Source organism: Ahaetulla prasina, chromosome 8 (assembly GCF_028640845.1).
Source record: "Ahaetulla prasina isolate Xishuangbanna chromosome 8, ASM2864084v1, whole genome shotgun sequence".
Lineage (NCBI taxonomy): Eukaryota > Metazoa > Chordata > Lepidosauria > Squamata > Colubridae > Ahaetulla > Ahaetulla prasina.
In genome coordinates, this window is record NC_080546.1 from 35,721,193 (window position 1) to 35,739,000 (window position 17,808).

General features: G+C 34.3%; 1 protein-coding gene across 3 annotated transcripts in view; it reads right to left on the reverse strand.

Moving 5' to 3' along the window:
- HHIP (hedgehog interacting protein) overlaps positions 1-17,808 on the reverse strand; it is an 85,498-nt gene that overhangs the window by 57,006 nt on the left and 10,684 nt on the right. For all 3 annotated transcript variants that reach the window (XM_058193173.1, XM_058193172.1, XM_058193170.1), the window contains exon 2: positions 6,803-6,995. In XM_058193173.1, coding sequence (XP_058049156.1) covers positions 6,803-6,995 — 193 coding nt within the window. The remainder of the gene's footprint in view (positions 1-6,802; positions 6,996-17,808) is intronic.

Here is a 17,808-nt window from a genome sequence, read left to right on the forward strand (position 1 = left end):
GTTACAATCATCATAGTACCCTAATGGTCATGTGACTGCAATTTGGCTATTTGACAACTGGCTTGCCTTTACGATGGTTGGAATGGTGTCATAAACATGATTTGTATCTTCCCAGCCAGCTTCTGACAAGCAAAGTCAATTGGGGAAGCCAAATTTACTTAACAATTATGTGTTTCACTTAATGAGCATATGATTCACTTAATTGCAGTGAATCACTTAATGGCACTGCTAAAAATGTTGGTAAAATCAGACCTGGTCATATAATGACTTGTTTAACGACTGCCATGCTTAGTGACTGGAATTCCAGTTTACCTATACACAGAGCCTAGAAATAGCATTCAAATCTTCATGTTACATGAATGGCGAAAATAACTGTAAAGGCTAAGAAACAACATAAATCTTCTTCATTTGGTCTCTTAAGTTATTCTGTTGGAAGAATATTTATTTCTTAGGAACTTATGATCTTTTACAGTAATTGCATATCTCCTTACTGGTCTTTAACAGGGCATTTAAAACATGGCTGTTTCCCAGTCTTGGGTTAGGGCAGGGGTCTGCAAACTTGGCTCTTTTAAGTCTTGTGGACTTCAACTCTCAGTCAGCAAAGCTGGCTCAGAAACTCTGAGAGTTGAAGTCCACAAGACTTAAAAGAGCCAAGTTTGCAGACCCCTGGGTTAGGGTGATTGGTGTAGCCATTTGTCTATCACTTGTTGGGACAGGTGGGAAGAATCAGTTGTTTCCTTAAAATGATTATATTTTAAAATTTTACTGTTTTATTCTTTTTATATATTAGTCACTCAGTGTCTCTGAAGTTGCATAGCCTTGAAATTTGAAGTATAAATAAAATAAAAAATTACATTTGTCCTACTTCACTGACTCTTCTATAAATTCTAGAACGAACCCAGTGTGAGTATATGTTTTTTTCAGAACACAGGAAAGTAAAAAAATTAGGTATATAGAGAAAGTTGTGGTAGAACATGTTGGACACAGATACAGTTCCAACTTTTGTTTAGTTGTTTTTACTTAATTTAATTCACAGCATGCATGTCTCTCTAAAAATTCTAAAATGTTTCAAAGGAAAAATAGGTACCTTTAATTAAAAATAAAACCCTGCCAAATATTTAGATATATTATTTGTTACACATTGTTTTCTATTCTTGATGAATTTAATAATATTATATAAAGATCACATCATAGATCAATAATAAAACTGATTAGAAATCATGCCAAACTGTCAGATTTAGGCACAGCAATCAAACATTCTACAGTTCTTATTATTTATACATGTTTTCCAGGCAACCATCAACAGAAATATTCATAAAGACGCAATCTGGATGGTCCTGAAGAACAACTGACCAGATGAAGCCATCTATCTTTCTACTTTGCTGAATTTACAACTTTCTTACATTACAATGTAAGAAAAATCAAAATCAAAAATTTGATTTTGGTTGTCAAAATCAAAAATAAGAACAAAATGGCCTTGAAAATTAAACTACATTCTGAAAATTCTTTAACTACTTTTATGCTGGAGTTTATTTTTAAACATGTTCCGAAGTTGTAATTCCATTACAATTTTAAAAACATATTCTAAAAACCATCAATTTCCATAAAAATGATTTGGGAACTGATTCTCTGATTGTAAAAATAACAAATATATATTTCATATGAGCATATTATACTTTACACAATCTGTATGAAAAATTGTGTTTCTGTGAATTATATTGATACAAATTACATACATATTTCTCTAAAATACAGTATGTGTTCAAATGATTTATCTTTTGTCCGCAGAAAAAATAATCAGCCTAAAACTAAATCATTCATGGAGGTCCTCAGCCTTATGCTTTGAATACTCAGTAAAATTTCAGAGTATACAACATGTCTATCAATCTATCTAATATATTCAATTGAATCTACATTGCCCAAATAAATGTATGAGGAACTATAATTTTAGATAAATAGTGCAATTATTTATTTACCAATAAACAATATTTGTGGATAATTCTACATAATGAATTAATAGGAGAATTTGAAATAAAATAAATAAAAAAATGTCTTTTGTGGAATAAATAGTGTCAATAACTTAACAATATCAAATATCTTCAAACACATAGGCTACAGTAACATTTGTCTTCCAGCCATATAGCATCTATGACAAAAATATATACACCAGCACTACTTTGATATAACCTGTAACAATTAAAGCCAGAACCACTGCTGCAACCCATTTGTCTTTTCCTAGTTTTTTCAGTCTCATTCTGTCGTTCCTATTCTTTTTTCCCCTGCCTCTCCTTTTAGAAGAAGGTATAAAACTATTCTTGCCGAAGGCCTGATCTCAGTGATTATAAAAAGCTTTTGAAATTGGGCTGAGTATCCTAGAATTTGAAGAGAAAATGTAAGCTGCCCTTGTACTACATCAAATTTTATTTCTTGAACCCTCAGTTACATTGTTACTGAGTCGTGGTGGCCCAATGGTTAGAATGCAGTATTGCAGGCTAACTCTGCCCATGGCCAGGAGTTAGATCCTGACTGGCTCAAGGTTAATCCAGTCTTCCATCTTTCAAAGGTCAGTAAAATGATGAGCCAGATTGTTGGGGAAAAATACTGAATCTATAAACCCTTCAGAGAGTGCTCTAAAACATTATGGAGGCTATATAGAATGCAGATCAACTGAGAATTCACCAAGAATTCATTAACAACTCCAACTATCACTAACATATTATAAATACATAGGTTTGGCATATTCATGTGTCTATCCAAATGTTTAGAAAGGTGAAACGTAATGCTCATGTCATATAAATTATTCTAATAGTAATGTTGGGAAATGGAATATTTTATTCATTACAATAAAATGCATGATATCAATTCCATACCATAGTAAAAACAAACATGTCAGCAGACAAAACCTATTCCACTAAGTAGATATTGGAAGTTGGGTACAGCTATTGAAATGAAGCCAAGCAAGATCATGGCTGCTTTAGTTCTTATAAGGGAGACCACCAAGAAATTCCAGGGCTGTTAAGTCAGACTGGAAAAAAACAAAAAGAAAACCAAGCCAGTGGCAAATCACTTCTACTCTTTTGCCAAGAATACTGCACAAATCTATCTTGTCAAGATCAATTTAAGATGCCTTTATTTTTTGATTAGTATAATTAAATAGCTATACTACACATTTGTGTTTCCCTCGCAGAAAGACAGTCAATATCTCTGTTGAATAAGCCAGCTATTGAAGCTTTTTTCTCAGTAATCAAAACTATGAAACCTGTTAATTCCATCAAAATAAGTATTCAGCTCTTAGAAAAAAACAAGGGCCCTGCTATTTTAATGATGAATATGTATACTGGGCATTAGGGAGTTTCTTATAGATTTGAGATCCTCATCCATAAGACTGTGCTATCAAATAATTGTTAATTTTGAAGATGCTTACTGCAACAAACAAACCTGTCTACACTTCTGTAAATGGCTAAATTTTTTAAGAGACAATAGAAGTGAAATAAACTGTTACACTATATAGGCTGTCTTAGAGCGAAGTTCTACTCTTAAGACAAATATTTTTAAAGTGATTGTATTTTGCAGTCCAGCCATTTTTAGTTCCAGAAATAGTAATCAAATCTCAGAATAGTACTTTGATTAATAAACATATCACTCTACCAAAGAGAACATTTAATTTGATTGGTCATGGGTATGCTGATTTGGGGGGTTCAGTTTATGGTAGATAATTCTCTTATCCACTCTTAGAATAGATAGAATTGTTATTGGGGTCTAATTGATATGGAAAACCCAATTCTGGTTGATAGTGTAGCATGCAAAGTTCAGGGCTCTGTCCAGTGCTTAAAGCGATATTTTCATCTGGTTCCCTTTCAAGGCAACCTGGGTGGTCACAAAAACCACTTGACATCTTGATGCACTTCAGCAGTTTTACATATACACAAACTCTGTAGGAAAATAAATTTGTCATTTGTCACCACATATGTTGATCTGGGGAGCGAGGCGCTTTCGACTCCAGCTCCTGTGCAGCTCAGATGCCTCTCTCCCCGTTGTTTCAGCATTTTATTCTTTTATTCTGCAGAAGCAAATTTTCCCTAAGAATAATGACTTCATAGGGAAAAAAGTATATTGCAATTTAGCATATTTCCCCCCCTCTCTCTCTGTATATGTATGTATATATATGCTAATTAATATTATACTAACTAATATTATACTTATGTAGGGTGTTTTTATTATTAATAATAACCTCTCTTGGAGGCCTGCAGCATGAGCCAAATATTTAATCTAATCTGTTATCGCTGCTCAACAGGCAGTCTTGGCAACTGTGATATATTCTGCTTTGCTCTGGAGAATGCAATAAAGGGTAAGGAGCAGCTGGTTTAAGAAAGCCTAAGAAATTCTCTATAGTTTAGAAAGACAATAATAATATTTTCATATTTTAATGAGTTTAGATACATGTTAAACCACACTAAAGGCATATTTTTCAAAATGTTTCCTTATGTTAATCAGAGAAGATTACCCCCCAGGTCAAAGTTATGCATCCATGGGACTTCTAAGAAATAAAAGTATAAAGTGTTTCTTGAAAGTGTTTCTGAATTTATTTCATACTACTTTGCTTCCCTTTTAAACTTTTTTGTTTTTTTTTAAAGCTGCATTTATTTCATAAATGGTTACTGTTTAGTTTAAAATGTGATAAAACAATACAACAGTCACTATTCATTCTGTGTAGACTATGTTCAGATGTAATATTAAATCAAAGATAGAATTGTTTGCATAAAATTGAGGAGAATTTCCTGTTTATTGAAAATCATAGTGCTCTGTTGCATTCAGGCTCAATAATAGTATTGTTTCAATTGCAGAGTTTTGGGAAATAAGCTGATGTGTATCACAGGATACACTAGGACTCATACAACCATCACAGTCTTAATTATGGGTTCCTCAATTCCTTCCAAATATTATTAGCAAATTATTCATTTTTGTAGCTTCATCTTCCAGCTTTCAATATCCTAAACAATAGTTCCTAGAATTCTCAGCCAACAGAAAGGGATAGGGAGTACTTCTAAAACCCATTGAGGTTGGAAAAATTAACTGCCCTAAATTCCCTGGATTATGGTCCTGTGTGATCAACATAGATTTGGATGGAATAAATTCTCTTTCTGTTTTATAGTGCATGAAGAATCTCATTTACAATGTTGTGGTCTTTTGTATTTATCAAAATCCTCTGTTTACCTGATGTGTTTAACAATACCATGGAATTTCTCCAAGAACTATAAATCAGTTGAAAGTTTGATTTAGCCTTCTTGCATCACTACCAAATCATCTCTTTTATAAGGATAAACTTTTGAAATACGATTACAAGCCATTTAGTATTATGATTTATACTACTAAAGGTTCCAGGTTGTTGCATCAAGTTGTTGTAACATTATAATAGACTTTGCTTATCGTTCCTCTGATCAATGTTTGAACTAAACAATCTTTTCCCCCTCCTGTTTCATGTTCACTTCTCTCTCTTTTTTCTTCTGCTACCTTAGTGCTTCTATTTCTTCTTTCAAAACATTATCTAAGATCTAAACTTTCTCTTAAGCTATATTTTAATTTCAGAATAAAAAAATCAGTGGTAATACATCATTTCTAAACAAATCTGAAAATGAGTATAAAGGCCAAATCAAAATCAACCTTAAAATATAAATGCAATACTCAGATTGAAAATTGCTAATATAACAAAATTATGTCAGTTAAAAACTCTCCAAAATGTTTAAGTTAAAAAAAATAAATAATTGAAGGCAGCCATTTGGAATCATCCAGAGGAAATATCATCAGACTGATAACATAACAAATCTTAGTGGTGGACTAATGACCAAGATGTTAATTATTTCAGGAGAAACACTGGCCCTGTAAGAATGTAAGCAGGGAACTTCAAACAAGAAAACATCTACAAAATCCATCCGGAAGTGGCTCCATCCACCCTACCCACAAGACCTGAGAAAACAACCAAGTCTTTTAAGGTCCTCTAGAATGCCATGAATAAGCTACATGGCTCTCAGAAGAGGCCACTTTCTAAGGACAGCTGCCTTGACAGAGATGGCACATTTCATGGGTCTCAGAGGTGACACTATTTAAAGGGACCATGCCAATTCTCTTGGCCCACCCAATACCAGTTACGCAGAAACTATGGGAAATAGACACTCTCTCAAATAAACTGGTCTAATGCTTTATGTTCCAATAAACTGCTTTTGTACCAATCAAAGTATATGCATCCTTGGTTAAGAAACACAGATCTAGGTAACATTTTATAATCACAACCAGTACTTTCCCGATAGAGAACATGAGTATTACATCAATAGTTTTTTACAATGTATAAGAAATTTAAGTAAACATATGATGATCATTTTTTCTTGGTAAATATAAAGGACAAATTTGAAGAAACAGCAAATCTTAAAGATTTTATTTATTTATTTATTATTTATTATTCTTATAAGAATAATAAAAAAAAGGTTTATGTTGATAACTTGGCTTTATAAACAGCAGAATTAAGAAAAACGACAAATTCACATATTTTAATAAAAATATCTACAAACAGTACATTTTAAAATAATTCAATTACCATATTTTTCACATGAATGTGAAAGACTGCATTAAGTGGTACCATTTGTACAGTGAAAGTTAAATATCAAAATAAAGGACAAAAATGAGTTTTAGAAAAATAAATACATTTAAAGTAGAAATTTCTGAAGTAAAAGACTGTCCTTTATAATAAAGGACATGTGGTCACGGTAGGTATATATCACCTCAATTTATTATTCTTTGCAATATTTACCTGGGATGTGGCCTCTGCAAGTGTAATAGAATTCTTTGCAATAATCCTTACACAGGAAAGGAAGGGCTAGTTCTCTTTCCAATGCTTCCTTCACAGTTGAATGGAACAGATTCTGAGCATTCGGTGAACAGTGAGCGCATCTGATTTCCTGCAGCAGCTTCACACATTCTGTGTTGTTGGTAACAGAAAAGATCTGTAAGCCACAAACCAGAAACACATAAGCTTTTTTGTATTCTGCAAAGCACACTGCAATCTAATATAAAAAGCTATGCCAATTTAACCAAGATTGTTATTGGTTAAATCTATTAAACCTATTCTATGTAAAAAAAAAAGTCATTATAGCAATTCTAATGATCAAATAATAAAAATATAATCATACATGATATCACACAGGTATTAAAATATAGCTTAAAATATAGATTATGTTTAAACATTTGATAATATCCTATGCAAGTAATTTCTCTCATCTAGCTCATATTTGACCCTGTGAAACCCGATTTGAAGCATAATAGTTTGCATATGATTCCAAGTTGATCTACCCCATATTGCATAGGTTGCCCCTTCCTGAGCATGGCTATTTGATATGCATACCTGTTACACATGGTTTCACTCACTCCCATGACAGAGTGAAACTGTTAACATAAGAACTAGAGAGCTTTAGTAGATGAAGACCAGGTTGTGGAAAGGTGCTGATGCAACTCTCACTCTAGCATCAGTACAAAGGAATACACAGAATAATGAAGTGAAATTATTCATGTAATAAGTAACATAGCTCTGGCTTCCCTTCTCTTAATTCTTTGTGTGTAAACAGAACACAATATTGAAGCTGCGGTGTGCATATCTTTTTCTACTAGCATTTTGCAATGCAACAAAAAGTGCTGGCACTGTTTATGTCTGGATAAATTGTTGGGTTATAATTCCATAATGTATGTTTTGTTTTCACTGAAATAAAGGTATGAAAATTACATCCTACCAATTCAAGTTAATTGAAGAAAACACCACAAACAATAAAAGGATAATTCTCATTTATGCTACTAATTACTGTAATACTGAAAAGTAATTACATTTAATATAATAATGTAGTATACCGTATTATGCATGGCCAAAAACATTCCAAGATAGTATTTTTAACTGTACGCTAAAATTTAGCCAGTATTTTACACCTAGACCTTGACAAAAATACTTCTCTTTATCTTTTTAAAGATACTGTGGACTGACAGACACAATATATAGAGAGCCATATAATTTTTTTTATATTTATTTGTTTGTATTAATCCAAATATATCTCTATTAATGATAATGCAAATTTACTGCATTATTCTAATAAATAGGATACCACTATTACACTTATATAATTAATTAATTTAAAGTTCACAAGATCAAATTGCACAATGGATAAAAGTAGTCATATGTAGAGATGGTGAAATTAACTTCTATACAAGGCAAGTACTGATATACTTGGAAGATCATATAACTATATTATAATGTGTAAATTTATGGATAGTTTATTTTGTTCAATTTTATGTTATTTTGTGGTTCTAATAATTGTTTATTAAACTTTTTAAAGTATATATGAAATCAAAGCTTCTCTAAGATATTTCTTTAATCAAGAAAAAATAAAAATTCCACTTCTCTAGCCTTTTACTCAATTTGGATGTCAGCTTGCCTTCCTTAGGTCTGACACAAGCACATACTAGAGACACACAAAATAGCAACCAATAGGTATGCTATATAGCATTTCATATGAGTGGAAGCAAATTATACTGGGTTTATATACATCATTATATACACAGAAGATAAGGAGAACAAGCTTCATGAACTTGTTTATGTGCATATTAACTTTAGATTACAAATATGGAAATTGATTTAACAACAACAAAAAAACCTCAGCTATGCAGCCAATATTCACCAGTAGAGAAAAATGACATTTTGGGCTGCTAAAAGATCAAGTTAACTGAAAACCAATCTGATATCAGTGCTAGGTGGTGTGATGCTTAGAATAACTAAGTTGAAGCTGCAGTAAAAAATCATGCTTAAAATACATTGGAAGTGGAAATTACTACAATAATTGTGAGTTCCTAGGCATACAAAACAGATTATATGTTAAGATGTTTCTTTTCATGAGGTCAGAAAGCTTACATTTTCTATCTTGGAAAAAAACTGCATTTCAAATATGATGTTATCATTATGACCCCATATCTATACAGATAGTCCTCAATTTACAACAGTTCGTTTAGTGACAGTTCAAAGTTACAATGGCACTGAAAAATTATTATGACCATTTTTCATAGTTACAACCTTTGTAGCAGGGGTGAAATGCTCCCGGTTCGGACTGGCTCGCCCGATCCAGTAGCAATGGCGGCTGCTGGTTTGGAGAACCGGTGGTAAAAATCCCTAACCCCACCCCTCCACCTCTGCTGAGCCACACCATCAGCAGAGGGTTTTTTTTACTTTTAAAAGCAGTTTTTCTTCAGCCGAAAACATGCCTTTAAAAGTAAAAAAAAAGCCTTTGAGGCTCCCGTGGCTCAGCTGAGATCAGCAGAGCCTTTAAACTCTTTTTTTAAAAAAACAACCTCTTCAGCTGAAGAGGTTGTAAAAAAAAAGGTTTAAAAGGCCCCTCTGGCAATCCCACCTGAGTTCCTTATCACCAGAACCTTAAAAAACCGAAGAGCTTGTAGAAAAAATCCTTTTAAGAGGTTCTGGGCAAGCCTGATGGGATCGTCAGAGGAGCCTTTTAAAAACTTTTTTCCCTCTGGTGATTCCACATGAGTTACCTCATCATCACAGGCTTTTAAAATCATTTGTAACAACCTCTTACAACAGCCCATGCCCACCCAATCGTCCCTTCCCCACTTACCTTATTCCTGCTCCTTTCGGGCTGGCAAAGCATCAGCTAGCAACTGACTAAGCCTGTGTAAAATCTATCTGCCTGAATCTGCTAGCAACTGGCTGCCTGCTTTGCTGGCTGAGGAACTCTGGGAATTGAAATCCACAAACCTTAAAGTTACTAAGGTTGGAGACCCCGATCTAAAAAATATAAATAAAATAAAATAATAAAATAAAATATTTGTGCAGCTTTCTGAGATTTGGTGTGTTTCACTCTAACTACACAAACACACAAAATCTCACAAAGCTGTATGTGGCATTTTGTGTGTGTGTGTGTGTCAGTTGTGTTGTATTGTGTGTGTGTAAAGTGTGAAAGTTGGTTTTTGAGCTTTTTGCGGATATGTGAAGTGTGTGAAGTGTGAAGTGCAGCTGCTTTTACATTGTGTGTGAGTCAGTTGTGTTGTGTTGTGTGTGTGTAAAGTGTGAAAGTTGGTTTTTGGTACCTCTTATTGTTTTTTATACTTTGTTTATTATTTTTATTATTTATTGTTATTGGCAACACCCCCCCAGTCATCTGACCACCAAGCCATGCCCACCAATTAAGCCACGCCCACAGAACTGGTAGGGAAAATTTTTAGATTTCACTCCTGCTTTGTAGCATCCCCATGATCATGTGATCAAAATTCAGATGCTTGGCAGGTGGTTCATATTTATGACCGTTGCTGTGTCCTAAGGTCATGTGATCAGCAAAGTCAATGGGGAAGTCAGATTCACTTAACAACTGGGTTACTAACTTATCAACTGCAGTGATTCATTTAACAACTGTGGCAAGAAAGATCATGAAATGGGGCAAAATTCACTTAACAAATGTTTCACTTAACAACAGAAATTTGGGGCTCAAATAGGGTTGTAAGTTGAGGACTACCTGTGAATTTGTCCAGCTTAGATTTTTATCCAAATTGGCAAATATCACAAATTGTTCATATTTCTATTTTTCCCAGTGACTTTACATTATAAACTGGAATGTTAAATAATTTATTTATTAAGACGTGCATTGACCATAAATGATTGAAAGTTTGTGTATAACTAATATTAGTTTGAAAAACTAATTTAAAATTATGTTGAGAGTCATGAGCAACAAGATCCAGTAAAATATTTAACTGATTTACAGTATATTTGCAGAACATTACTGAAAAGGTAACCGAGGATGAAGTTAGCAAAGAATACTTATGGATACTTATGGATAATACAGGCAGTGGTGAAATCCAAATATTTTTACTGCCGGTTCTGTGGGCTTGGCTTGGTGGGCATGATGTGGCTTGGTAGGCGTGGCTTGGTGAGAAAGGATACTGCAAAATCTCCATTCCTACCCCACTCAGCCAGAGTAGGTATTTGCCAGTTCTCTAAACTGCTCAAAATTTCCGCTACCGGTTCTCTAAACTGCTCAAAATTTCTGCTACCGATTCTCCCAACTGCTCAAAATTTCCACTAACCAGTTCTCCAGAACCTGCCAGAACCTGCTGGATTTCACCCCTGAATACAGGTACCACTTAGGACCACGATTGGTACTTGAATTTTCGTTGCTAAGTAATACAATTGTTAAGTAAATCATCTCTTAAAAGCAAAAGTTGATTTTGAACAAGTAGAATGAAAAGAGCACTGATGTTTTGAAACTTTGGTACTAGGGAAGTTTCCTGAGAATATTGTGGATAGCCAAGAATACAAACGGATCATCAAACAAATCAACCCAGATTTCTCAATAGAGCTAAAAATGAAGGCTCCGGTGCTAAGAATGGAAGGAAAGGAAAAAAGAGCACAACTAGCAGCCAGATGGATTGACTTGATCACAGTGGCAATTATTGCACGGTTGGAAGATTTGAAAAAGCAGATTAGGGATCATCAAGGAGGAAATCTATCTATGTGTCCATAGGAATTGATAATCTGATAGCACATAATTAACTAACTTCTCCTTTTAGTAAGCACAATGTCCACAAAAAGAGATTCACACAGTCAAACCATTGAGCTTTTTGCATAGAGGGAAGACTCCTAAAGTATAAAATAGTCTAGATCAGTTTTTCTTAAGCTTTCTTCTCTCAGGACCCTTTCCCACTTTTAAAAATTAAAGAAGATCACAAAGGAGCATTTTAAAAACAATATTTATTGTATTAAAAATTAAAATTGATTCATTTGCTTCCAACCACTATTTCACACAACTGTTTGATGTTATTTTAATATTGCATTATTTTTCAACTTTGCTGGGAAATAATTTTGATTTCATAGACCTCTGGCAGGACCTTGATGGATCCCTAGAAGTCCTAGGACTACAGTTTAAGAAACATAAATTATTAATACAGCTGTTAAGTGAAACTGGTTTCCCCATTGACTTTGCTTGTGAAATAGTTGCAAAAGTTGGTCACATGACTCCGGGACACTGCAACTGTCATAAATATGAGTCAATTGCCAAGCATCGGAATTTTGATAATGTGACCATAGGGATGCTGCAATGGTCATAAGTATGAAAAACGATCATAGTTCACTTTTTTCAGTGATGTAACTTTGAATGGTCATTAAATGAATTGTTATAAGTTGAGGACTACCTGTATAGTAAGTGGACCCACCTATAGTAAGTGGTGGGAGAAGATGGGCTGGGCATACAACCTCCAATCTTATTGCCCCATTCTTTTAAGTAAGATAGAGCTTCTCTTGCGGTTTAAAGAAATTGGAAAAGAAATTATTAACCTTACAAAGTATTAGCGACTAAAACTTTATCTCAGTATTAATTTCCCATTGCAGCATAGATGTTATGTAAATTAAGCAACAACTGGCTTGATTCCTGACTCAGTGGTTCCAAAGTGCCTGAACTGAGCTAGAAGACATGTGTTTGCTACAATATTTCCCTGAGTGGAGAATATAGTGGAAATTGGACAGCAATAGCTGCAATAGCTTTTGTGCTTCCTACAGCTGCAGGGCTGGGCTGCCCAAAGGAAAAAGGCAGCTGTGACATAAAGAGCTGACAGTGGCAGCTGGAACTTTGGATGGTATCAGCATTTGAAAAAGGCTGTGGGAGAAAGAACAGGAGTAACCAGCACTGCCACCCACCACAGAGGAACCCATTCCTGTTCAACAGTGGTGTTTACTACAAGAAAAAAGAAAGAAAAGGGAGGGGGAAGAGGAGGAGAAAATTGAGACCTGACACAGCAGCAATCAAAATAGAGATGGAAATTATGTTAGCAAAAGGATTACAGCTGAAACATATTTAGGGCTTGCTCCATTCATCTCCAATTGGATGGTGTTCTTAGAAACCAACCTGATTAGAGAACATCACACCACTGTTAGGCAAGTAAATGGAATTGTTTTCTTTCACCCCAATCCTACTTTAAACAATCATTTTGTACATGAAGATGTAGATCCCCCCCCCCCCGTTTTCATGTTGCTTTTCAAAAAAACTACTGTCAAAACTAGATAACTACTGTAATTTTTGCTGCAACCTCTTTTGTTCAGAAAACATTGGCTCTGCAATGTTAATGACTGAGCTTGTCACCATGGGCTCTGTGGATTAAAGATTGAGAAGACATCTGGAACTGTCTGTTTGATCTCTGTATAGCTAAGTTGACAGATATCCATCACCAGATACTTGAGTCAAGTACTTCTATGTTGAACCAATAAGTTACAGGTAATCCACAAACTATGACTATAATAGGGATCAGAAAATTCCTCATTAAAAAGTAAGCAAGGCATCGTGTGATTGCACCCAATTTTTAAAAATGTTTTTTTTAAAGCAAGATATCAAGTAACCGTCACTTGTGACATTCCTTGCCTGGTTGCCCCATTGACTGTCAGAAGTCAGCTGGGAAAATTGCAAATGATAATCACATGTCTGCATGCAACTGTTGTAAGTATGAGCTAGTTGGCAAGCACCTATACTGCAATCATGTGACCATAGGGAAGCTGCAATAGTTGTAAGTGTGAGGATCTTTAAGCAAGTCACTTTTTTCAACACTGCCGTAACTTCAGACAGTTGCAAAACAAATGGTTGTAAGTCAAGGACTGCCTCTATAATAGTTACCTTAATAGTTGGGCCCATGAGCCTTGAACTAGCTAAGACAACTTGAATGAATGAAAATGTAACTGTTCCTCCAGGTTTCTATTAATTGCTGGCTACATACTTTTTCTTTCTGTATGTGACTTTTTCAGACAAGCTGGGTGTAACATAAAAATGTATGGGGTTGGAGTGTCACTGGGAATCTGTGAGGTGCTTGCATTGGCAGTTGTTGCTATTTTTACCTCACTGATAACTGTATACAGATAGTCATCAACTTACAACCATTTGTTTAGTGACCTTTAAAAGTTACAACTGCACTGAAAACGGTGAACAGTTTTCACATTTAAAATCACTGCAGCATCCCATGGTCACATGATCAAAATTCAGATGCTTGACAACTGGAATGTATTTATGATGGTTTCAAGTGTCCTGGGGTCATGTGATCACCTTCTATAATCTTCCCCACTGGTTTCCAATAAGAAAAGACAATGGGGGAAGCTAGACTCACGTAAAACCTTGTGCAGTGATTTACTTAACATTTGTGGCAATAAAGGTCATATTGGGGTACAACTTCATGCCTAGCAACAGAAATTTGGGGTTTAATTGTGGTCATAAGTCGAGGTGGTTTTTGTTGGTTTCTAATTATTGTTAGCCAACCAGTCACTTGTTTGAAATGGGTGGCCATATTTATTTTCATTATTTAATGATTCAGTATTGTGATTTTTGAAAGACTTGTACCCAATATATGTCTCTAAAAATATATGTGTACCAAGTTTGAGTCTGAGAGTGGTAGAAAGAAAAACAACTGAGTTAAAGTGAAAAAGTGAATTGACTCACTTTGAATTTTGATGTGTTCCATAATTGGGAAACACTTACTGCTAAAAACAACCAAATTTTCTTGGAAGGTAATATAGCTTCTAAAAAAAATTAGAAACCATACTGAAACATCAATTTTAAAATTGAGATTCTTAAAAAAAAGCCTATTTTGCATGTACATTATATTTTACTCAATATCTGAATAATATATAGTATAATTCAATATATATTTTATTTGAAGGATCCTTAGTGCTGCTCTCTGAGATTGGTTGCAAGAAAACAACCAATGTCCAAGAACACCAAGGACACCTTATTTCAACCTTGGACTACAAGTATTCTCCTTTAGTGATATTTTCTTTATTTATCTTCTCTGTATACTTACAACATGGACTGGATTAGATTTTTTAGCTTTTAAATTTTAAATTTTAAATTTTATACTGATTTTAATTGGTTTTATTATTTTTAGTTCAATTGGCCGGCTAAATATTTCATTTTAAAATTATTTTAAATTCATTGTCTATCTATGTATTTTAATATGGCTGTACACCGCCCTGAGTCCTTCGGGAGAAGGGCGGTCTAGAAATTTGATTAATAAATAAATAAATAAATAAATAAACATATCTTGGATTTTGTATTATTTAAAACAGGGTGAAATGTACATTTTTCTATTAGATAAAAGTTTTTAAAACTTAAACTGTTCATTGACTAGTTTTAATGAGTTTTATATAACATTAAAGGAGTATAGTAGTCTTATAGTAAAAAAGGAAACAGCTTATTCTTATTTTTTATGTTATAAACTTCATAACTTTGAGAATTTGCACAAGATGTTTCACAATAATTGATTTATGCATACATACTTATACTAATTATACTTTTTCCTTCCAAAAAATAATGGACAGCATTCCAGCTGTTTTCTGCCTTCTAATAAATGTTGTAACCAAGAATTAATTTGATATTCAACACCTATTAACTTTATTGAGACCACGGGATATGAGAGATATGTGTTATGACTTAGATTTGTAATTATTAATGAATAGTTCTGGCAAAAGTATAATTTTTTTTTGCTATATACTCCACTCATTCTGCTCAATCAATTGCTTTCTTTGCCAAATCCAGCATTGTTAATTCAATTATATCTTTTGTAATTTATATGTATAGTTTCCTGCATCTTCTGAGATACTGCAATTCTACAACATATATTGTCCATCATATTTTATTGGTTTGACAGTAATGATATAAAACTTATCATCAAAGTAGATCAGAGGGTGATTTAACTGTGTTATGTAATTAATTTGTGATTTTAATACATGTAAGCTAATGAAATGTATTGAAGGTATTATGACTGCCTTGACATTGGAATATCAATTTAATTATTAGGCATTCCTCTTTATATTCCATACTTGTAAATTACTATACCTTCAAACAATTATATCACATTTTTCTTTGACTGCATCACATGTTTTCTGTAGCCGAACTAATACTGAGCAAGTCGAGTAGCAAGTTAAAAAATAATGGGTAAAATAAACAGAATAGTGCTTAATGTATTTAGAATTTAGCAGATTTAATTTCAATTGTGGTAACAGGAATATCATCTAGATCTTTAAGCAAACTTTAGTATAATGGATTTTCATCATTAAAGTTATTTGATTTTACACTTAAAAATGCCACACACTTACACACACACACACACACACACACACACACAATGGGCTGCTTTCTGAACTTTTGCTTCAGCATCATAGACTGCAACTGCAAGTCTTAAAATGAGTGGTTTTGCTACAATCTTTGCTACAATTTTCAGCCTGAATATAAATGTGAATGTGAAAGCATATGAAAACTGACAGAATTTTTTTTTTTTGTTTACATTTATACCCCGCCCTTCTCCGAAGACTCAGGGCGGCTTACAATGTATAAGGCAATAGTCTCATTCTATTTGTATATTTTTTACAAAGTCAACTTATTGCCCCCCCAACAATCTGGGTCCTCATTTTACCTACCTTATAAAGGGTGGAAGGCTGAGTCAACCTTGGGCCGGGCTCGAACCTGCAGTAATTGCAGGCTTTGTGTTCTAATAACAGGCTTCTCTATTGCCTGAGCTATCCCGGCCCCTATGATAAGCTCATATAACTCAAAGGGTGGCCAAGGAATTCTGCCCTAAAAACTAGCCTACCTCCTAAATTTATATTTATTTATTTATTTATAATTTAATTTTTATACCGCCCTTCTCCGAAGACTCAGGGCGGCTTACAATGTATAAGGCAATAGTCTCATTCTATTTGTATATTTTTTACAAAGTCAACTTATTGCCCCCCCAACAATCTGGGTCCTCATTTTACCTACCTTATAAAGGGTGGAAGGCTGAGTCAACCTTGGGCCGGGCTCGAACCTGCAGTAATTGCAGGCTTTGTGTTCTAATAACAGGCTTCTCTATTGCCTGAGCTATCCCGGCCCCTATGATAAGCTCATATAACTCAAAGGGTGGCCAAGGAATTCTGCCCTAAAAACTAGCCTACCTCCTAAATTTATATTTATTTATTTATTTATAATTTAATTTTTATACCGCCCTTCTCCCGAAGGACTCAAGGTGGTGTACAGCCATCTTAAAATACAACAATTTTTTTTTATTTACATTTATATCCCGCCCTTCTCCGAAGACTCAGGGTGGCTTACAGTGTGTAAGGCAATAGTCTCATTCTATTTGTATATTTACAAAGTCAACTTATTGCCCCCCCAACAATCTGGGTCCTCATTTTACCTACCTTATAAAGGATGGAAGGCTGAGTCAACCTTGGGCCTGGTGGGATTCGAGCCTGCAGTAATTGCAGGCTGCTGTGTTTTAATAACAGGCTATCTTACAGCCTGAGCCACCACGGCCCACAACAAATTTTAAAATTTAAAATTTAAAATTTTAACAAATTTAAAAAGAATTTAAAAACAAATATTTAACTAGGCAATCAACTAAAACGGTCTAAGACCGACTTAAAACCCCTTAAAATTACAATTAAAATACACTTAAAATAACACTTAAGCTAGTCCCGCCCGATGAAATAATAAAGTCTTCAATTCCCGCTTGAAGGTCCGGAGGTCGGGAAGTTGGCGTAAACCCGGAGGCAACTCATTCCAAAGGGCCGGTGCCGCCACAGAGAAGGCACTCCCCCTAGGGGCCGCCAACTGACATTGTTTGGTCGACGGCACCCTGAGAAGGCCCACTCTGTGGGAGCGCATGAAATGGCTTTTATCCAAGAATTGAATAGGAATTAATATCTCACATAACTTGAACAGGAGTTATTTATTTATTTATTTATTTATTATTTAGATTTTT